This window comes from Scaptodrosophila lebanonensis, unplaced genomic scaffold (genome assembly GCF_003285725.1).
Source record: "Scaptodrosophila lebanonensis strain 11010-0011.00,11010-0021.00 unplaced genomic scaffold, SlebRS2 tig00000129-arrow-arrow-pilon, whole genome shotgun sequence".
NCBI lineage: Eukaryota > Metazoa > Arthropoda > Insecta > Diptera > Drosophilidae > Scaptodrosophila > Scaptodrosophila lebanonensis.
The window spans coordinates 1,338,015-1,361,514 of NW_022060583.1; the positions used below are offsets into that span (position 1 = coordinate 1,338,015).

Genomic DNA, 23,500 nt, shown 5'->3' on the forward strand with positions numbered 1-23,500 from the left:
AATACTTGGGAATCTCAATGCAGTTATTTGAAATACTGTACTGCCGCTGCCTTCGCTTCCCACTGCTGCCCCCTCCAGTGCCATTCCATAGGCACCCCACGCAATATGCGAATGCACATTTGCACGCAAGGGTCGCCCTTTTAACATCGCGCTGCTCCTCCAGTTTAGCGCGGCCGGGACGAGTTCACTGCATCTACATGTTGCTGTTGTTGTTGCTACTGCCTTCTGCCTCGACGAGCCTATACGTTTCTTTGTGCGCAGTCCTCCAGCGGAGCTGAGCCGAGCCGGTCTGCCTGCCTGCCTGCCTGCCCTGCCCGGCTCTGCTCTGCCCTGCCCTCGACTGCTCGCTTTGTTGCGGCTTTATCAGATGTTGACATTTTTGCGGAACCACACTTGAGTTCATTTGCAATAATTGGTTTTTCTTGTTGTCTTTACCCGTCGTTGGCCTCCGGCAGCACTTTCCCTGCCCCCTGCCCCCAGGCCCCTCACCTACTATGCGCCATGCAGCCCCTTTGTTTCAGTACTGGATAGATTTCGTTGTGAAATTTTTGACATATTTTCACGCCCAGCAACAACGCATGAGTACTGACCACACATGTCCATTAATAAGTCCAAGTCCCTCGTCGCCGACTGTAATGGACGGAGAACGAGAATAACATCAGCATGACTTCATATTGGTGGCCTGTTCTCCTCCACTCTGTGTGCTGCTGTTCTAAATTTTTTCTCCATTCATTGTCGTTGATAAAGTTGTTATTCGGCCACAATTGCCTTCGCTTTGGACCAAATACAATACTAGACATGATTATTGTGGCCTTAATCCTAAAAGAGAAACAATAACAAACCGTCAAATTGAGTACACAAAGTAAGCGAGAGACGTCAATCACTCATCCATCCATTTAGTCAATCAATCAGTCAGTCAGGCAGTCAGTGAAGCTAGCCTGCCTTGCATTACAATGCTAGTCTCTTAAATGGCATCATTTTTATACCCTGTACCCGTAGGGTAAAAAGGGTATATTAGGTTTGTGCAAAGTATGTAACATACAGAAGGAAGCATCTCCGACCCCATAAAGTATATATATTCTTGATCAGCATGACGAGAGAAATCGATCTAGACATGTCCGTCCGTCTGTCCGTCCGTCTGTCCGTCCGTCTGTCCGTCTGGATGAACGCGAGGATCTCAGAAACTATAAAAGCTAGAATAACCAAAGTTGGCATCCAGATTCTCCTAGGTTCGAGTAAGGACGAGATTATTTTTTTTTTTAATTTTCCCCCCCTTCCCCCGCTGCAGAATTTCGTCAATAGCGTCCACATTTCAAATGCTACCTAAACCAAACTTTGCACACATAATTTATATATAATTGTCTACTGTTGTTCAATTTATTCAATTCGGTCAATTCTAAGAAAAGTTATTAGCGAAATAAATTCTCGCCAGTCCAACCCCCACAAACTGCAGCAACAAGTTCGCTCTTCTTCTTCCTCTTTTTGCTGCTGCTATGGGCGCATATAACTCAGTGACGGAAGTTTACCTGGGTACAGGGTATTACACTGTCGGGCTTGCTCGACTGTAGCGTTCTCTCTTGTTTTAATTTTAATTAGTAAATCAACAAATATGATTTATATTATAATAAAATATTTTAAAATGAAATAAAGATATTTAATAATACAACGTTATAATTTCAACTTAAAAGATAAGCAAGCCTAAGAAAAAACTATACAATAACGTCTATTAGTGCCTCCCATACACGGGCCGTACCGATTTATAAAATGTTAACAATTCAGTTCGAGTTCCTATTCTTCATTCCATTTGCCATGCTACGAAAATTAATTTGATAAAATATAAGTATTTTACAGACTTACTTGTATACTTCTCGAACAATTCGTATTTGCCAAACACTGCTGTCCCCTGAAAGATCAGTGCCCAACACACGTGCAAGCGAAAATATCGATGACAAATAGATGACAATCAAATACTCTCGTATTTATTTAATAAAGACAAGGCGAGATATCTGCTTTTAAATACCTATTTGGAAATACATACTGTAGTTGGATGCATAAGCCATTGCTTGGATCACAATTGTTTAATTGTTGTTAATTGTCGATATTGAGAGGGGAACATTTTCTAACATCTTCATAGTTCTATCTATCTAGTTCACATCTACCATATAGACCGTATTTTATTTATTTATTGTTGATTACTTCCTAGTGCAACAAGTGGAGTTACTTATAAGTATGTTAAAGCACTAGTCACATAAGGAGTTTTACATATGTACTAGATTAGTTAGTTTTTAATGAGTTTATATTGAAATTTGAGACAGCGAATTAAAATTCGAATAATAAATAATGAAAATCTAAGTTTAATAAAATTTTTTATTCATAGAATACTACGAAAGTACATATAATAACACCATGTACCCAAAGCGTAAAAGGGCATACGAATATTTATTCTGAAATATCCCTATCAATTGTTATTATATTTATAAAATGCTTTAGTGTATTTTGTATGCCGTCCTCTGCGATTCTCAGCAATGATTGTGAGTGGCGTATGTTTGTATTTTCCGTATACAGAAATCTGCTTTTATGCGGATGTGGTGCACTATGCTGTGGCTCTGCGAGGCTGAACTGCGAGGAATCGGTGGCAGATTTTTGCCGAACGATGTCTATTTTCAAAGTAAATGTGGCATAGCACTGAGAGGCGTTTCTTGTTCTAAATGAACCGTAAATGGCAGCAAACAAACTACGACACGACCCCCAGCGATTCTCAGTCATCGCCGCCATCATCATCATCATCATCATCATCGGGCTGTTGGTGCTTTTGTAGCTGGCTCTGCTGCCACTGCTAATGCCAGTCAGACAGTTGCGCAATCTCATGATTTGTGAGTGGGATGTTGGGCTGATGGGCTGATGGGCTGCCTGTCCAGCCTTCAAGTGCTCTGCCGCATGCCATTCAAATTGGCCCGATCCACTGACTGCTTGTCTATTCGCTGCTGTCTCCGTAGCCGGTGTCTTTATTTGAAGCGGCTTTGTGGAGGCGATCTGTTTAATTTTCAGGATTATTTGTGCCTGCGACACAGGAAGTGCGAAAAGTGCTCCCAAAGCCCCGCTGCGCCTCATTCATTCATGCACGTTGCGCTCGAGCTCCATTTCCGCCATACTCGTATCTGCTGCGACGCGTGCTTCTTTGACTTTGGGAATAGATCCACAAATGTCGCCGATAAATTTTGTGGCACGGTTCCGGGCACTTCTCATGCCATGTGCCAATATGGCAGAGGCATACGAGTATGCCAAAAACTGTTGCCGCATGAAAAATGAGTGCCCATAAAAAGTGAAGCCAGAGTGCAAACGAAAATAGTATGCCACCGCCATATTATTTTCCTTTGGTCTTAGCCCCTTAACGGGTCTGCAAATGGCCACGAAAATTTGATGGCAATTGCCTGCAATTATGCCCATGCAGATGTGAGTGCACTCTTTATGTTTCAAAACGATAATTGCATGTGCCTAATGAAGTTACTGAGCGATTTGTCCAGGAAACTAATTATGTAATTGCCATCTCATAAGAGCTGCACTTTCTGCATGCCAGCTAGAGGCCCCACAAGCATCAAGTCATTCATTTAATTCACATTTTCTAATATTAGAAGGCTACTTCGTAGTTTTTTTTTTTCATTTTAATTACAGGATATGTAAACAAATACGGTTTATCTGTCGAGTCCACAGCTATATGTTTACATCTTGATTTTTCTGGATTTTTTAACTGGATTTAATTATTATACAAGCATATCAATATAATGATGAAGAATTTCAAAGTCGTATCAAAAAATATTCAAGCTTAACATTTTTATTCTAGTCTGAATTGCTCTTTATTTCTAATTAGTCTATTATGCTAGTTGGCTCCTGTTATTAAACTCTGTTTTGCTTTTCACAATGTCGATTTTTTGTATCGCCGAGTGACCATTTCGGAACCTCAGACAGTTAAGCGCTGGAATACTTCCTCCTCCTTATCTCTACAGCTTTTGCAGAAATCATTAGTGCCTGCTTATCGGACAGTCTATTCATTTTAGACACCAATATATTAAACTAAAACTCGCAAAGTACTTATTACCATTCTAAAATCGTGTTGGTAATGTTGAATATATTAAGTAAATTATTAAGTAAATGCTGATCGATTATAGATGGCTAAATATATGGCTTCATCAAGCACATTTGTAACACCGAGCAGTGAAATTGGTATCAGCATGATCCGATTGACGAGATGAATCCATCCGTCCGAAGATAGCTTTTTAGTCCGTATTGAAATTAGATTTTAATTGGAGAGTTCAAATATTTTCAATAATACTGAGTGGCTTCGAGATACATGATTCACAAGTTGGACAAAATAGCGATATGGGAAATAAAAATGAAAATGTTGTAAGTGTACTGAAAAATGTTGCTGCAGTTTTTGATCGTGACAAGGAAATTAACCCATTGAGGTCAAAAAATGTGAGCGATCAGAAGGGAAAAGCTATTTTAATAATGTCCATTCTTGTATATGTATAAATTAATGAATTAAATTAATAATAAATTTTTCTTAGACGTGGACAGTTTCTATCAACATTTGTTGTTGCAAGGGTTTCTCTTAAGCCTGCGCAATAAATAATGGATGATATTTAAAACGATTTCAACAAATGTTAGATAGAAAGAAAGAGAGAGAGAGATACTCAGCTGGTGGTGGCAAATCAAGCATATTTAACAAATTTATGCACACTATTAAGTGTTACTTATATCAACGCATTAGTTGAGTATTTTATGTCTTCTTTTATAAATGTTTCTTATTTTTTGCTTCAGGGTTTCGTTTGATTAGAACAGTGTTTTGTTGTTTTCTTTTAATGCACACTATAGACATAAATTCACAGTCTGTGTGTGAAAGGGCATTTCAGGCATACTAGACAGGGGTAGCCAACTTACACATACATATAAGTATACATATAAATATAATCACTAAGTATATGTACATGAGTATATGAATTTGCAAACAAATTGAAATGGGGGAATTCGGAATGTTATTAACAACTACTGCTTGTCTGTCTGTAAAGTACGAATATTTCAGTAAATCTTGATTCTTATTATGTCTCATCAAGTGAGTTGTTTCTTCAATTCTCAAATTCTAAAGGGCATCCCCTCTTCACAGCATTATAGTGTGTATGTTTCGGCTTCTTGTGCGTATGTTTGTAGTTATTTATGAAACTATCGTACACACACATATACGCACATATATACAATTTCCGCTCAGCGTCCGGCAGCGTGCCTAATGAATTATGTCGAAAAACTTGTAGCGCCGTCGGCAAGGTTTTCCGTGCGTGAAAATCAAAATGAAAAACTTTATAAAAATAGCGAAAACAAGAAATAAAATAAATAGCAAAAACCAAATAGAGTCGCAACCAAACACAGCCAAGCCAGCGAAATAAATGTGAAAACTTCAAAGCGAATGCGTAAAAGTGACGCACAAAACAAAAACCGAAAGCCAACAACAACCAGCTGAAGAGACATGTAAAGGGGTAAGGCCAGAAGGCCAGTGCACCAAAAAGATGTACCAAAAGTGGCATTAAAAAATTGGCGCACCTTTGGCGAGTGAGCGAGCCCCGACGACAACCACTACGGAGGCGATGGCGATGGCGATGCACAGTGGTTCGAAACATACCAAACATTTGATTATACTTTGAAAATTATTGCAACATGAAAAAATTATAAAAAAAAACATTTTAAAAGTCGTAAAAGGAGATTTTTTACTGACAATACATCAACAAAATTGCTGCCAAGACATGAGCTTAAAAAGTGACAATTCCTTTGATTGCTTATATGGCGAACTCAACATTATTATTGGTCATATTGCCAATCACTTCTTGATATACTTACTAAATACTTCTTACAAATATTCTTGTACATCTTTAAAACTTTAATCTTTATTTAAGATCTGTCCTAGGATGGAAAATTATTAAATTTTATGATACCCTTGACATTTTGAAATCATACTACTGTCATGATGGTTACGGCTTGACTCGAACACAATTTTATAAAATAGGTTAAGTAGGTTAATCAAACCGTCTTCAATTTTTTTAATGAAAATTCTATGTTTCTTGTGACTAGTGCATTAATTTATAAGCACTATTAAATAATAATAATAAATAAATAAACAACCGATCAAGTATTTTAGAGCTCACCCAAAGTTTCATTCAACAACTATACTGTTTTTTGTTAAATGGAGTTTTTGTTGTTGTTTTGGCAGCATCTTTGTACTGGAAATTAAGCAGAGGAGGTGTACAAAGATAATAAACATTTCTCTCAAATTTAGGAAATGATGGACTTTTGTCATCTGTCAATTTATTGTCTAAACTATTGCAAAAATGTTAAGTCAAAAAGTAGGAGCATATACAAAAATTTGTTGTTCCAACATTGATCTGTAATTTCCAATAAGACCTTGGTGCATCATCTTCGTGCACATCCAATCATCTTTATTTTGAGCTTTTCTGTCTCATCAATCAAGGTGTTTAAAAGGGTTTTAATCATTAAAAAATATATATATAGAAAATATTACTTGTAGTAAATATTTGGTTCTTTTAGGCTATAACCTTTTTTAAATCATAAAACCAGCAAAATCTTATCATAAAAAATCAAGTTATGACTAACAATAAGCAATTCTAAGCTTTTTTTGGAGTTTTAATTTTAGTCATCTTGGCTATTTAATAATTTTAATCTGAAAGAAAAGATGAAAAGTGGCGGATTCGTGGCTTCAAAATCTAGACCACTGTGGGATGCATAGAAACTAACGAAAAACGAAAACAAATTAAATATAAATAAATTATAGAGCAGCAGAGAGCGTTGGCAGGGGGGTGGATGAGAGGGAGGGGAGTGTGAGGCATGGTGGGGGTAAGGGGCGTCTGGTCTGCAACGACAACGGCCGCAAATGTAGCGCAAACGTCAAACGCCGAACGCAAGAAAAACACCATCGTGTATATCAAATGTATCTGCAAGATGTTTATGCTACGCAAATGAAGCGAAACGTAAAAATTTTCGTTACGTTTTTTAAGATAGCTGCCCTTGTTGCTGTTGTTGTTGTTGTTGTTGTGGCGGTCGCGCTTGTAGTTTTTCTTTTGCCTAATTATTGTTTTTGTTTTTGTTCTTCATACAGGCATTAAGAAAAACTTTATGCGCCATTGAAGCGTTTGAAAATAAAAGTTGCGGCGACGACGACAATACCGTGTGTTCTGTGTGTGTGTGTGTGTATTTGCACTTCTGTGTGTGTGTGTGTATGTGTGTGTATTTGTTGCTCCTCTAATGTATCTTGTCGGCCTTATACATTGGGCAACGTGGCAATTGTTGCATATCGCGTATACGCCGCGTGTTCTGGCCGCTGAAAAGTGTTGCCACATCAGCGGCAAACCCCCATTTTCCACGCCCAAAAACAGAAAACATCTACTTGTATATGTACTGTGCACTCGTAAATGAGCATAAAGGAAGCAGAGCAACAAAACAAAAAGCAAACATGCAAAACAAGTGGCTCGGCGATTACATTTTGAAGATACAATGTATTTATGAATATGTATTCATGTATGTATGTATGTATATTTGCCAACTTTCCTGCTCGCCTTTAATTTTTGTTGTGTCTGCTTGCCACACATATTGCTGTGGTTGTTGTTGTTACTTGTGTTGCGCCTCTCATGTAATCTGCTCTAATGTAGCAATATGTATTGTACTTGAAAAAGAACTAAGGCGAGCGAACTTAATTTGTTGTTGAAAATAGTGGACGCATCAAAAACAAAAAGAAATACGAATTTCACAATAACATAAATTATACAAGCTAAGTAAATGTAATGTGCCTAATTGGGTAATATGTTTATGTTTAAACAAGACAGCTGTAATATTCGTAATAATCCTGTTCTGTCCACTTCAAACATTACAACATACTTATGTACTATTTATATTTATTATTTACTCTAATAGTGTGTTCCTTGCAACATTTTCAGCGTACGTGTACGCACACGAATTCTTTTCTCATTGATTTCAGCGATTTATTTCTATTGCCATTGTATTTAGGCTATCTCTGTTTCTTCTGTATATAATTTATATGATACCTGCGGCTTTATTTACTCGCCTCTATGTACATACTTGTACACATATGCGAGTATTTACAGATTTGTACAACGTAAACATTTCCAGCTCCAGCACTATTAAAGACTCCCGGGCGCACCAGTTGTTTGCAAAATTTGGAAACAACATCGGTTGATCCACATTTTAAAGAGAATGCTGCAAAGCTCTCTGGCTTGTTTCAAATGTTTCGAGTGATTTGATTTCTTAATTTCCCAAAAGCCGCCTCACTAGAGTGCCATATGCTTCAGCGCAGATTTTATGGGTGTACGAGTGTGTGTGTGTGTGTGTGTGTGTGTATGTTTTAGCTTGGCAGTTGAAAAATTATAAAGATTAATTGGCTTATTTCTTAATTGTACAAGAGATTCGCATTGGAATTTTAATTGAAATGCTTGGCGACTTTATTAGCGGCATTGAAGGTCGCAAATCGAATCGAATTCAACAAATTTCGCCTTAAAAATGTTTGACTCACTGGCACCTACCCGTACGTATATATAGTATGTACATGAGGGCCACGTTGCGTTATTTTGAGGGCGTGTTAGCAAGTTGTTGTGCCTCGGGTACTACAGTGTTCACTCTCATAAATGTTAATTCGATTTCGACCGGTTGAACAAAGGGGGGAATACTCTTTACTTTCATTAACCAGTTCGAATTTTGTCAGTTGTGTTTCTTTTCGTGGATTATGCTTTGCAAGAAATACATAGTTTGAGTTTTTCAAATAAGAAGATTTAAATTTCTTTTAAGTAACTGCAGGCGAAAAGCAGCATGAAGTGGGACTTGTTTTTGTTTCTATGTATATTGGTCGGCTTTGAGAGCTGGTGCTATCTAGCCCACACATACATTAAATATCGAATCAATTTTTCAATATATTTTGCAGCTATGCCCCACAAAATAATCTACAAGTATGCTAATACTATAAAGAGGAAAGATTTGATTGCTTGTTTGTTTATTTGGATTAAATAAAGGAAGTAAAGGATTTTTTCGCTATTGGTTAACATAGGCTATATAATATTTGCAAAAAAGATAGGGTTCCTTTTTAAAACGCCAAAACTGTAGCCCAAGGAATGTTTTACTCATGGCCAACTAAATGTTGGACTGTCGCGGGTCGGAGCTCCTGAAAATCAATTTATTTTGCTGCCATAAAATAAAACCATATATCGTTTACAGAGAAGCTCTAACTAAATAAAGAAAAGCCAAAAATAAATCTAAAAAAGAGCAACAAAAGAAATCATTAAAATAGTATTCAAACTATACTTACTTATAACTTTCCTTTTTTAAAGTAACTTCTAGCAAAAAGAAATATATGTAATACATAACTTGAATTCAAAATAAAACCTACAATTTTATTTATTAAATTTTATATTATTAAATTTTGAATATGTAGTTAGGACCATGTAGCCACAACATATTCAAATAATATTTATTAAAAAGTTCTAAAACTCGACGAAAAATATTGAATGTACAAGTAGTTTGTACAAAATGAAAAAAATTATTGAATATGTTACGGTTGTGCTCCAGATCTTTGAGGACCTTTGGTGCGCGGGCGCTTGAGTTCATCAACCGGACACGCGAATCTGCCAACTCCGACGCTTCTTGCTCTCAAAGGCGCAATTCCTTTGCACATTATAGCTGGTGCCTTTGATCTTTCGAAGGCTTTTTGCAGTGCTTTTCGGCTTATGTTTTTTTATATAGTATTTTGGTTTCGGTGTTGATGAATTAATTAAGCAATGCCGGTGCTTGCACAGTCTCTCCATCTGTGAAAATGAAATGATGACGTATGATGCGGTCATTGAACGCCATCGCCGCCGACAGTAGCAGCAGTACCGTTGCCGGAGTCTTTGTCTGCACCTTTGATGTCAATTTCACGCCTTGCTCATTTGCCATTTTATTTTCTTTGCCATTTGCAGTTGACCGCGCCATGAGTCCCGCACAGTCCGAAGACTCTGGACTGGCACCGGAACGTGGCACGACCTATGCAACAATTACACTGCCACGCAATGCCCTCAACTTGGCTATCACATTTGCAGGTAAGCACATACATATGCACATTCATTTAAACATTCATAAATACATACATACTTACATATACGCATACACTCAAAAAACACTCACCAAACTATTGCGTCCAACTGACAAATGCACGCGTTAATGCGTTTCAAGTGCGTTTTCCACTCACTCTAACGCCATCACAGCCCCTCCCAGCTCCAAGACTACACAGAAAGAAACGAAAGTGATTGTTGATCAACAAAAACTTATTGATTGTCTATGATGTCTGGGATGGGTAGGACGAGTCTGTTTCTTTCACCGAAGCTATCTATATAAGCTGCACAAAAGCCTCTAGTATCATTATATAATTTCTGCCAGCACTGAGAAATAAGAAATTCGTTCTATATTTTAAAGCGCCCCTCTGAATTTTGCATTTTTTATACATTATACATTATACATACAAGGTGCGTCCCAAAGTAAATGGGACGTTTTAGAAATAAGAAAACAGAATTGATATAAACAACCTTTTGGACGATCAGCGGCATCTCCTTTATAATGTTGGTAAAAGCCTTTTGCCGGAGACAATTAAGCTAAAATTTAGTTTTTTAAAAAAATCTCATCTACCTGTGGAACAAAGCAAGAACACACCTTTGAGTTAAAGTACAATGGTTCGTTTATTTAGATATATTCCATTCCAATAACATTCATTTCATGAAAGGATTTGGCCGGCTTTCTTCTGCCGTGATATAAACGATTACTTGTTTGGTCAATTAAAAGTTTTATAAAAAACTTAAACGTAGCTTGTATGTTTAAAGTTAATGTTTTCATCAATATGTGGAGCCATTTGCAGAAAGTCCTAATCAGCTTGGTATTCATCTAATATAATATAGACATCTGTGAAAGAAAGCACCAGAGCGCGGTCGAAGGCAAAACCGACATTAAAGTTTTCTTGCAAATTTTGACCTTGTTCTTAATCTTGAAGCAACATTTTTTAAAAACTACTTCTCTAATATTTCAAAAGTGCAAAACTTAATTCTCAACTAAAAAAAAAAAAAGAACGAATCTTAATATAATGCAATACTCCAATCGTTTAATTGTAATTGCTTCAATGTTCAGTTTTCAGAAAACTTTATATTTCAGTCACTTTGTATGTAAATAGTGTACTAGCTTTAATTTTCTTCTAACATTTCTTAAGTTTTAGTATCCAGTATAAGTAAATAAGTTCTTTCATAATACACCTCATTCTGGTTTTACACGGTTATGATTTAAGACGGTTCAAAAATAAAAAATTTTATATATGGCTACACGACTTTATTCCATTTAGAACGATCCATTTTGCATATGATCAATGTCTTTTTTACACGACTTTTTTAGGAATCAATCTGCCGTGTAAAAACAGAATTAGGTGTAAAGAATTATTTTCGAATCGCTTGCTTGCGCAAATAACCCTAACACTGCCTTCCAATTAATCAGCCTCGATCTTATTAACACTTTCTTGCTCTTGGGAGTTTATTTTTTTGAGTGTAGCCTGCCATTAGCTATGCTAGCACTCTAGAAGCTTGTTGCTCAATTATTCTTGTTAGTCAATGCATTTGACTGCTGCTGCTTTAGCTCCGCCAAATCTGGACATGCCTGATTGCCAGCAATACTAGCTCTCGGATGTGAAAACCTATATCGACATGAAGGCACAGCAATATTGCTGCTGGAAAAGCGAGCGGCAATGATCCGAAATTGACGTTTTGATGAGGCGTTGTCGAGTTTTAGGGTTGTCTGCCGGCAACCTACCCGCACCATCTCTGTGTATAGTACAACTTTTTTGAATAGAGTTTGTGTTCATCTTTGATTTTTGACAGCTGTCATATGGCATTAACATTGATGGGTGTTTCGCCGGGGTGTTGGGCCCTTACGTTCATGCCTAGGTTATAATTATGCATTATAAAGTAAATTTGTAACCCGTTTCAGGGGCGGTTATTCTCATGTGGGCTTCGTAATTACGGATGTGTAATTTGAAGGTGCCTGTGGCTTTCAATGGCAAATTGTAGTCAATTGTTAATGAAAAGTGTCAGCTCGTTGATTGCTGCTCAACCCCTCTAATTGGAGGCTGCTGATTAACTTGTAGAGACGATAAGTAATGGTTAGTGGTAAACAGCAGAAGAACTGCATCCCAAGAGGGGAAGCCTACCAAGGCATCTGATTGTTGCACAGTCTGTCTGTTTAAACTTGAAAGACCTCGTGTATTAATTGGTAATTAAAGGATGCGAATTACTGTACGAGGGAGTTGCATTTGTTTTCTGAAAATATGTTTGTGTTACGGGACAGCTGCTTTTCATATCATTTTAACAATATTCTCTTCCTTGTTTATGTGCAAGATAAACAATTTATTTATCGAAGCAACAAGGAAGACATTCTGCATAATAAATGCCATAATGCAGTCATTCTACAGACGTGTCCTCATTTCGTTTCAAACCAAATTGAAGCGCATATACGAGTACTATATATACAATGCGTATGTGTTGTAAAAATTACTTTTCGCTGGACCTCAGTGCTTTTCAAAAACTCAAAGCTTGTTGGATGATTTAATGAAGTTTGGCCCAATAACTATTGTTAATTAACACCATAAAAATATTATAAATAACCGGTTGCTTTCCCATATTTGATTTAATAAATTCACGTTGCATTCTAAAAAGTGCTTCCTAAATATTTGGAGTTGCCAATTAACGGAAGATATTAAAATATGAATGCGTCTTTTAATTTACAACGCATGCTTACACGATTATTTATTATCAATTGTCGTTAGCTCGGAGTTTCGGAACCCCTGGGTTTTGCAAGAGATTAAAGAAATTATATTCCTGCTTATTGATTTCTATACTTTAAATAGAAGCTATACTTTTACTGTCGGGTTCGTTATTAGATATTTTTGTCATTTTTATAGGCTTTTTTATTTCTTTAGTTTTACTTAGTTTAAGTTCTCTATTGTATTGATTTTTTTATGTACATCGACTGCATTGTTTGTCGATGAAAAAATAAATAAAATAAAAAATAAAAAAAAATAAAATAAATATAGCAACAACAAAATACATTAAAGACAAAAGACAGACATGAAATGCCAGCGTCGTGTGGACCCGATACTAAAAACCACTCACAAATAAAATAAGTAAATGAATATATACATATTTTTTTTAATTTAAAACTAAAATAGTGACTAAATATTAAGCTTTTCCTACTACAATGCCTACCAACATGAAATAAAATACAATTAAATGTTATCTTTAGATTTTATGTTTTTTTAAATGCTTAATGGCTAATATTCGGCGGTAGTTTTTCGATGGACTAAGGATTAATGAAAATGTATTAAAAAAATAAATAAGTAAGAAGAAAACTAATTAATTAATCTTCTATATACTTGTACATCCGACATGTAGAGGCTGAAAAAGTTCTGGCCCGGTTGATCTAAATTTTGAGCATATTATAGAACTCGCTACCACGGCAGGAAAGCAACATCGTCTATCCGATCGGATCATAAATCATTACTCGTCTTGATAGAGATTATGATTTATGTATTTCTTATCGAAAGCTTAGAAACTTTACAATAAGTTGTGTTCTCTGCCTTATTGTTGCCAACATGGAGTGGTGGGAATAGTGTGAATGAAGCTGAACAAGAGTTTACTGCAGACAAAAGACTAGCAAGAGCATATATTGAGTAAAAACAAGTAATAAATATATTTATAAATGCAAAACAGATAAACTCAAGATGGGTTGAGGAACAAGCAGCGCTCTGAAGCTAAAATAATGAATGAAAATTGAACATTTTTAGTGGCATTGCAACGAAAACCGGGTACTCTAATAAATATAAAGGAAATAATAAATTAATAATGAATAATTAAAGATAAGGATGGGTTGTTCGTTAAGGAAATATATGAACAAATGACTTTTTATTACCCCTTTTCGCAGCCTTCTCTTCTACAAAGATAACTTCTTAGAACTAATAATCACCTCAGCCGCTTAGGGGAGGACGCTGTTCTTATTGTTAAGAGACTTTGTTGGGTTTATTTCTTCAGCAAACCCACAGACGTTCTATTAGCACACAAGTATGTGGATAATGGAGTCTTAGCTGTGTAGCATTCCAATACTAATTATCTAGCTCAGATTGTGCGGCTTCTTCTCCTTCTTCTTAAGGAGTAAGGAGTATTGCTGCCAAGTCGTTTGTGGATAAGTAGTACCTGTGTGTCTAATAGAGTGTCATTTGACTTGTTATTCATCTTGACCTTTACTATAGCTTCGTTTACCCTATGATTTGTCATTTGTGTCCGCACATATTGTCTATGGCGGCTTTATGATTATGGCACGACACGATCATGCCTCCCCATTTGCTTCACAGTTCTGTCTGGTTTCGAACGACGGCCGAAGTAGACCGAGAAATTTGAATGCGGAACGCGTCGATAAGAGAGGCCAGACCGGCTGCGGCGCCGATGACTACCAAAAAAAAGAAAATAAATCATCGTTGAGACCTCCCACCCCCAAGCGGGGCAAGGCGGCCAAGAGGCGAGAGTCAGTCGTCGACCAGACATAATAATAATATATAATTCGTCTGGGCATGTATGATTGCCTCAACAGTATACTATGTGTACATATATCAAATCAGTTGTGTTGTATGCTCATACATCGTATAATACTACTTTTATGCATATTTTGCGATTTCTCTTACGCGCTAGGGGTTGTTGGCTTATGTATGTATGTAGCTCGAATCTCTTGCCCGGGCATTAGGTTGCAGCCAGGCCTTGGTCAGCGAGAATGGAGTCACCAGAGCAGTGTTTGCTTGATTTGCTGACGTAAGCGACTCTTGTCGCGTCATAAGGCGTCGTGCCGATTCCAAATCCAATTCCAATTCCAATTCCGAATCCGAATCAGACGCCAACGCCAACGCTGAGGCCATGCAAGCCGCCTTCTTTCTAATAACGCCACGCCATGCCATTTGGCTGGCAACTTGCCATCCGTACGCTCTGTTGTTACAGTATGTTGTTGTTGCTGCTCCCCCGTAGCTTGTCATAGCAAGAAGTCGTCCGTTTTCTTTTTCTCGCATTTTATTTTGTTTTATGCTTTCCTCGTCTATTCAAGCAGTTATTTATTTAGTTTGCTTTTTTTTATTTTAATTTTTTGGCGAATACGCACGGAACGGCTGCGCTTGTGTCGCATGACGAGTCGTTGACAGAAGAGATGCGTGCTATACAAGGAGTCGAAGGCGGAAATACGGGTACTACGAACATATATATATATACATACAAACATATATAGATCATGCTAAGATTACAGACTCACAAGTGTTTGCCTGGCGTCATAGCCACAGATGCCTAATAGGAACCAATATGTCGCTCTCTTCTGACTCTTCACATACCACATACAAATATACATACGTCTACGGATGTATATATGTGTGTATGTATGTATGTATGTATGTACGAGTATTTGGACTATCGTTGATGACCATGTGGCAGCTGAGATTGGCAGTCGTTAAATAAATGCGTTGAATGAATGGCCGAGTGTTGTACAACATGGGATCATGTTGTCTATTAATAAGGATTTTTATTACATAAACAACTTATTTTATTATATTGTCAACACTCTAAGGAGATTGAACCAATCATGAGCTTTACAAGCATGATGTTTGTACGGGTATGTAGGAAACAACAAAACGAGAAGCTGGCACATTTGCAGGAATTTAAAAGTTTTTCATAATGTCGCTGAAGCTTAATTAGAATTCGTTAGCGGCCATAAGAACGATCGGGGATATCGTCATTTATACTTGTAGTAGCAGAGGTACCTTCTGAATGTAATGCGTGGTTTTCCCATAGAGTTTTATCAAATTAAAGAAAACAACAAATGGAAACAAATTTCGTACAAAGAGATGTACACTTAAATTTTAAGGCATACACAGTTAAGCTAATTTGTCGACTGCTGAGGAAAATAATGTTAATCCGGTTTACTGTTTACAAAAAACAAATTAAACAATAAATTCAAATTGCCAAGTGAAAAGGCAAGTAGATGCTTAGTCTTTTCTTCACCTACATACCACAATTCGGATTACTAATAGGAGTGTAGGAGTGTTTTTGTCATTTAAAGTAACTTAATAATTATCAGCTATTTAACATACCTCATTTAGTATGTTTGAGGTAGTTTTCTCATCGAACCGGACCAAATTAAAATGGGAGCATTCGGAAATCACCAGCTTTCAAATGGAAAACAATCATCAAAATCGGTTCACCCAGTCGAATGTGCTGAGGAAACAAGCATAAAAAAAATACAGACAAGCTGATTTACATCCTCCTTTTTTGAAGTGGGAGTAGCTGGAAACACTAATTAAACAAAATACGACCACACCATTTTTTCCAAAGTTGGTTATTTTGCATAACCTTTTAACCGATTTAATGCTTTAAGAGCTTACCACTCGAATTTGTAAGGCCATCAAATGTGGCTCTACAATTGGAAATTCCGATCTTATTCTTATTTTTTATGAGATAAATAATAAATTTGTTAATAAATAGAGTGACTATAAGCCTACACATGTCTTCAACTTTAAAAATGAATGAAGAACAGCCTGTTCAGCCTGTTGCTTTCAGTTTATAAGTAAACGTTTTTCAAATATCGGTCAAATGTCCTAATTTCAATTTATTCTTATTTGTTTCTCTCACACACATGCAACCAGAACGCAATGATCTATCATATCCACCTGTTATTGGCGCTCTCAACCCAGTGGGTCACGCTGCCGATTTCTTGGCGCCAGGCGATCGTCTACATCAGATCGATGGCATTTCAACGATTGGCCTGAGCAATCAAAAGATTATGAGCCTGCTGTGCGCAAATGGGGCCGATGTCGGCCCCGCTATTGTGGAGATCGAATACTCGCTGCCCGAGTACAGTAAGTTGCCCGCACCCTCCCTCCCCCATCTCCCACATCTCCCCCATCTGGAACTCCAGCTAGCTTCAGTCCGGCCCGGAAGATACTAACACAGTGGCGCCCATTTCTCGTTACAGCAGTTTCCCAAAATAGTCTCTATGTTACCTCGAAACTGGCGCAAATCACAGTGGAGCGGGAGAGCGGCTGTCTGGGTCTGACGTTGCGCGGGGGCGCAGACTATCCCCTGATTGTAACACACGTGCGTCCGCACGGTCCCGTCTACAAAACGGGACGCATAAAGCCCGGTGATCGATTGCTGCGAGTCGATAATGTAAGTGTCAGCGACTGTGGCTATAGTTGTGGTTAAATGTGCACCACCTCGTGGGGCGGCTGCGAAGGGCAGTGTAGCTTCTTCTTTTTTTTATTTTGATGAATGGCACCTGCTGCACAAAACACTTCCGCTGCCTGCTGTTCCGTGCCATTTCCGACACACATTTCAAAAATCAAAAACAAATATAATGGTGTATGTGTTTTTTTGGTATTTCAGGTCTCACTCATTGGTAAGACGCTGGCAGAGGCGCAGCAGATCATCAAATGCGGTGGCCATGTCTCGGGCTATACGAATCTTACCATCGAGTACGATGTCTCTGTGGTGCAGAGTGTCGAGTTCTCGATGGGGCCCCTGCTCATTGAAATCGAGCGGCCGATGAACGATAAATTGGGTCTGGTCTTGTGCAATTATACGAATGTCAGTGTGGCCAACGTTTCCACCTCTCTGACGGACAAGGCGGACGAGGTGATGCCAGCGGGCGTTTATATAGCGAGCATACTGCCCGCAAGCATCGCAGATCGGTAAGAAGAGTACCCAAATGGTCTGCCTGTATGATCATTTAAGCCTTGTAACCAAATAGCCGAAATATCGATTTAGTCAATTTACTTGTATACTATATATTCGTAGCGCGATAGTTCCGTATTTCCGGGCCCACAACTATCGTAAAACTATTCAATGATGTTATAGATGTTAAAAAGTCATTTGTTATTATTTCTTTGCTTTGTTTTTCAATTGAAAAAAATTCAAAATCCATAGCCTGTATCCCGGTGCAATTATTTTCGTTTATTTAAAAGAGCAATATTTTTAATATTTAAAAAAGTTTCTAAAATGTATATTTTTCCATTTGACTGCTAGATAGATTGTAGCAATTGAAGACTTAGTTCTTTCAATTTCGTCACTAGGTTTCTTACCTCGTCAAAAGGTGTTTTTGTTGTCGTAATTTTGAATGACGGACAAGCATGCTGATTAGATAGGCATGTACTATATAGCATGTGGTTTTCCACACCTTTTGCTCCCAGTGGGAAACTATTTAGTTAACTAGAAACATGGGTTATACACCCAAATAAAAAGTGATCTATGAATGAGTCCGAGTGTGGCAATATTGTGGTTAGAAAAATGGCAGTCTACTTACGCCGTCTTTTCAGAAGTGTTGTGATAGCAAGTTCCTCTACAAACATGTAATCTGTTCTTTTTTCGACAATCATTAATTTTAAATTTAATTTAAATAATTTTGCTATCTTAACCAATGCAAACAACTGAACGATCATAGCAGCTCAGTGTAGTCGGAAGTACTATATAGCCCAGAGAGTGCAACCTTTTCAGTCTTTTCAATGTATTAATCAAATAAATAAATACGTGATTTATGATCACATTTGCACATTCTTTGAGCTTTCAGAGAGGCGTCGAAAATATTTTGAAAGTCAACAGAATTTATAATTTTCTGCTGTGCATTCTCGTATATTGAAGTATTTGAGGAAAGGGTCATCAATAGACAATCGCACTCAGTTGCATTGATATAAAGAAGTTCCTGCAACATCGTAGTGATTCATTAAGCATTATCATTCGATTGCTTAAGTTCGGTCGTTACTTCTTCATTTTGTTAATTAAGAAGTTGCGGCTAACACGACAATAAGAGTTTTATCCATTTGTGGCCAATAGCCATATTTGGCTCAAAGCCGTTCTCACTAACTTGGTTCCCTCGCTCTCCACTCTGCTTATAATTCCCACAGTTGCGGCGCCTTATCAGTTGGGGATCAAGTGCTCTCCATCGATGACACGATGATCGAGCACACGACCTACAGCCCGGACGAGGTAATGACCATATTGGATACGAGCACAGGACGGGGCTATACACAGATGCAGATAATGCCTGCACATGCGCTTGCGCGACGTGGTAAGTAGACCGGCCGACTTACAAGGTATACTATATATTATTTGGCTATCGCACATCGATGGCGGCTGGCTTAAATCTCCGGCAAGGCAAGGCACGGCAAGGCATTTGAGACGATGGCGCAGAGAGGCTCCCAATGGAGGCCATGCGAGTGCTGGCCCGTCCGAATACGGGACCATGAAGGTCTCATGTGTGGCGCCCACGCAACTTCAACGTCACGGCTAATGAACAACGTCCGATGCCGCGGCTGAATCAACAAAAACAAAAGCATAAACAGAACAGAACACAAATAAAAACAGCAACAGAAATAGCAACAGCCGGTCTTAGGCGACAACAAAAACATTGCCAATCAAATTGTGTCTCTTGTCAATTTGTTCAAATTTTCCCGCGTTCGTTAACCAAAAGCAACGAAAATTAGTTGGTGGGTGACGACGACGACGACGGTGACGATGACGATGGCGATGACGATGACGATGACGATGTCGTTGGGACAGAGACACGAATCGGACGAGTCGGAGGAGTCACTCAAGGCGGCGACAGCTGCCAGAGCTGGTGGGCCCGACTACCAGCAGTTTAGGTCATAAATTCTCACACCCTGCTATGTACACATATGTATGTATATACTTGTATGTACAAGTATATTGGTTGTTTGTTCAGCTTGGCCGTGATTTAGTTGAAGCGCCGGGCAGCTCTTGAGGACACGCGCTGAACTCTAGATTAAATGCAGTCAAATGTCTAAATATGGCCAACCAGTCGGCAGACGACGACCCAGCGAGGCCAGGCACTAGAAATTGTTCACACATAGCAATAATTTTCCCGCTGCAGCTCGTGGTGTTAAAAGCTTTGCCCAACTTCGGGAGCATAAATAAGTGGCAGCTGGGCACAGCCATTGATAGCTATCGTTTGGTTCTGGATCGCTGGGAAAACACGCACTTAATTGCCTTTAAAAGCACGCTAACAAAAATAGACGCTCTAGACGCCCCATTGGGCCACGGAGTCTGCGAAATGTAGTTCAATGTAAAGTAAATAGCTTTTTGGCCAAATTTATGAACACATCATGTCCTTATCATGATTCGTGCTAACATTATAGAGAGCTCCCGAACCGCCAAACTGCCATCAACTGCTCTTTTGTTTGTGTCTGTCGTCTGGAGTCGGTTTTGTCTTTGAATGCATATTTATATACAAGTATAGGTTTTAGAAATCGGTGAATGTTCAAACTGCAATGCATTTTAAGATTTCTCTCTTAAGTGCAGAAACTAAGTTAAACGCTGATCGAACGAAATCTACAATTTTCACTTACAAACCTATAGTAATTCTCTTGAAGGTAGAGTTTTTCCTAATTCCGATTCCTAATGTTAATTAATGGCATGACGGAAAACACGTGCTTAGTCTTTAGCTTCTTAACTTTTACGGCAGGCTGAGTGTTCATTGCAGATCAGTCAGTCAGGAAATCCAGTAAATTATAGATTATATGCGTATCGATTAGGATAGACAACATATTCTAGATATAAGCATATACTCAAACATTCTATTATCAAAAGTATCTCATATTAGATGACACCTTATATGATATACGAGTAATCATCTAATTTGCTGTTCCTTCAATTTGCAATACGGATCATCGAAAATTAATTATTATCATCATTATGAAAGTTCAAAAGACAGAGAGAGAGGTAAAGTCGGACGTAGCCATATCTATTCGGCTATCGATTCTGATTATCCTTAAACCAATTTGAAGTTGAATTGAAATATGGGTTGGTCCGCACTCTTATTATAATAACAATGTGAGTTTCAAAAATATATTTCTCTATCGAATTGGTTGGAGTTTCTCTCATTTACTAAGTCGCGTTTCAATTTTTGTGTCTTTGTAAATACATGATTAAAAGGCCATGAAGGAGCGTCCTCTTTTGGTATAATTTCTACTACCGAAAGGATAATCCAAACAGTCTGAAAGCCAAATGTACTCGACAAGGACAAGATTATAGATAGATGTATGATAAGCATGGCGAGATGCGTCGATATGGACAAGCCCATCCATCTATCCTTCCCTTCATCGAAATAATCACTGAGAACTTTTGGAGGACTTTAAGAACTTTTATGTAGGGGTCATATGACCGATTAGTCAGTAGAATATTTTTGGTGATTATTTAGCCCCTTACCTGTTTTGTAAAGTGTAGTGTAGTGTATCGAAATCGGTGTATTACATAAAAAAATAGTCATATGTACGATTCACGGACTGCCATGGAGAGATGAGCGGGTATCTAGGGTATACAAGAGTAAGGCTGGAGTGCCTTCTACTTGTTTTTCTTTCCTTCAAAAGTAAATATTTTCTTTACCAGACTAAACAATAACTTTTCTTATCTGATACCTATAAGTGCAACCACAAGTACCTTATTATAAATCAATAAAAAGTCTTGCTGTTGTAAAAAATGTTCATCACAGACCTTAGTTGGTGTTGGGTCGGGTCTGGCGAAATCCCAGACATCACCAGGTTTTGGTGTTGTAGAGGTTCTCCCCTGTTCCTCACCACACCATTTGGGACAGCTGGTACACTGCCTTCATCGTATTGATCACCTCTTAAGGAGCTACAAATGCTTTCCCGTCCAATAATTTCTCCCTTTTCTGCCTTTCAGGTCACACAGCGCTCGGTAGTCCCAAGTACAGCTTCAGCACACTAGAGTCCCGCAAGTCGTCCGGCCGACAACGTCAACGCTTTGTCCGCAAGAGTTCGCTGCCCCTGGAGACAAATGGCGGAGGCATGGCTGCCGGAGTGGTGACAGTAACCGCTAATGGCAGTAGCAGCGGCAGCGGCAGTGGCAGTGTTAGCGGAAGCGCCAACGGAAGCATGCATCATACAACCAGTCTGGGGCTGTGCCGGGCCGAGAGCTTTCCCGTGCTGCTAGATTGCAGTCAGGGTGCTGGCATAGTTCTGGGCACGGCCAGTAGCTGCGGCCGGGCCGTGACCATTGCCCAGATTCTGTCCGACTCGGTGGCCGACCGCAGTGGTTGCATTCAGAAGGGGGATCGCATTGTGGCGATCAACAAAATGTACAGCTTGGACGTGCATGCCATGAGACAGTTGTTGGACGGAAGCACAAGCGGGGTTGGAGGGACAGGAAGTGGCACGGCACGGAACACGACCGCAGCTAATTGGCTGGAGCTGGAGGTGGAGTTCGATATGCCGGATGCGGTGGTGCCCTCCAGTGGCGTTTTCAATGTCAAGCTAGTAAGGGCCGGCAAATGTGGTCTGGGGTTGAGTGTAAGCGGCTCGAGTCATGGAGGCTTGGTAATCTCAGATGTGAAAATGGGCAGCCCGGCCCATCGGAGTGGCTCATTGCGAGCTGGCGATATTTTGCTGGCCGTGGACAACCATCCCGTGCAGCATTTCAATGTGGATGCACTGCTTAAGGAGACGACGGCCTCAACAGCTGTGGGGACGGCAACGACGACGTCGCCAAGTCAGACCACAGCGGCCGATTACACAACGCTGACGATAAAGCGGGTCATGCTGCCGGACTTCCTGTTCGATGCACAGCAGAAGCTACCGCCCAACCCCATCTACAGCAATTGTCCGGCTAGCCCCAGCGACCACGAGCTCTACAGCAGCGCCTACGTGGCGGCCAAGTACGCCGAGGTCAAGTACAATGATTGCATTTCGCTCAAGTCAACCACGCCGCAGCCGGACTACTTTCGTGGTCCCAGTATGGACGAGGGTGGTCTGCAGTCGGTGCAGTTGCGTCATCATGGCACCACCGGTGCGTGGGCAGCCACAGCAGCGGCTGCAGCCTCCGGTAGTGCAACCCTGGGCCGTTCCTTTGCAGTGCCCAATACGCAGAGTCTAAATACCGAGCTGCCCGAGGAGGAGGAGGATGAGCAGCAACAGCAACAGCAACAGCAGCAGCAGCAGTCCCATTGCGGCGGCTATGGCGGCTATGAGCTCATCCGATATGCCAGGTAAGTCACATTCACTCACTCATAAGCTCGGTCTAAGCAAAGGAATCTCTTCCAGCGTCGACTGCACAGCCCTGCCACCGCCCATGGAGAACAAAGTCTATGGGTCGGCGGCCAGTTCGAGCAGCAAGAGCAGCGGCAGCAGCCTGCATCAGATCATATTTACGGTGCGTCTGGAGCCCAAGGGGGGTTTGCTCGGCATTACGCTAGCGGGCAGCGAAGACATCACCAAGCCCATTACCATTAGCGGCCTCGTGGAGGGTAAGTAGCTCGATTCTCCAACTCACCCTACACTCTTCAGTATGGCATATTGATCATAATAGTAATTGATTTC

At 39.4% G+C, this 23,500-nt stretch overlaps 1 protein-coding gene across 2 annotated transcripts in view; it reads left to right on the forward strand.

Annotated features, from left to right (window-relative positions):
• Positions 1–23,500, forward strand: part of LOC115628879 (glutamate receptor-interacting protein 1) — a 40,612-nt gene that overhangs the window by 16,162 nt on the left and 950 nt on the right. Inside the window, exons 2-8 of one of the 2 annotated variants that reach the window (XM_030525135.1) lie at positions 10,023–10,142; positions 16,802–17,014; positions 17,131–17,324; positions 17,541–17,845; positions 19,055–19,218; positions 21,849–23,169; positions 23,225–23,427. In XM_030525135.1, the coding sequence (XP_030380995.1) occupies positions 10,023–10,142; positions 16,802–17,014; positions 17,131–17,324; positions 17,541–17,845; positions 19,055–19,218; positions 21,849–23,169; positions 23,225–23,427 (2,520 nt within the window). The remainder of the gene's footprint in view (positions 1–10,022; positions 10,143–16,801; positions 17,015–17,130; positions 17,325–17,540; positions 17,846–19,054; positions 19,219–21,848; positions 23,170–23,224; positions 23,428–23,500) is intronic. The other variant, XM_030525136.1, reaches the window with a different exon arrangement.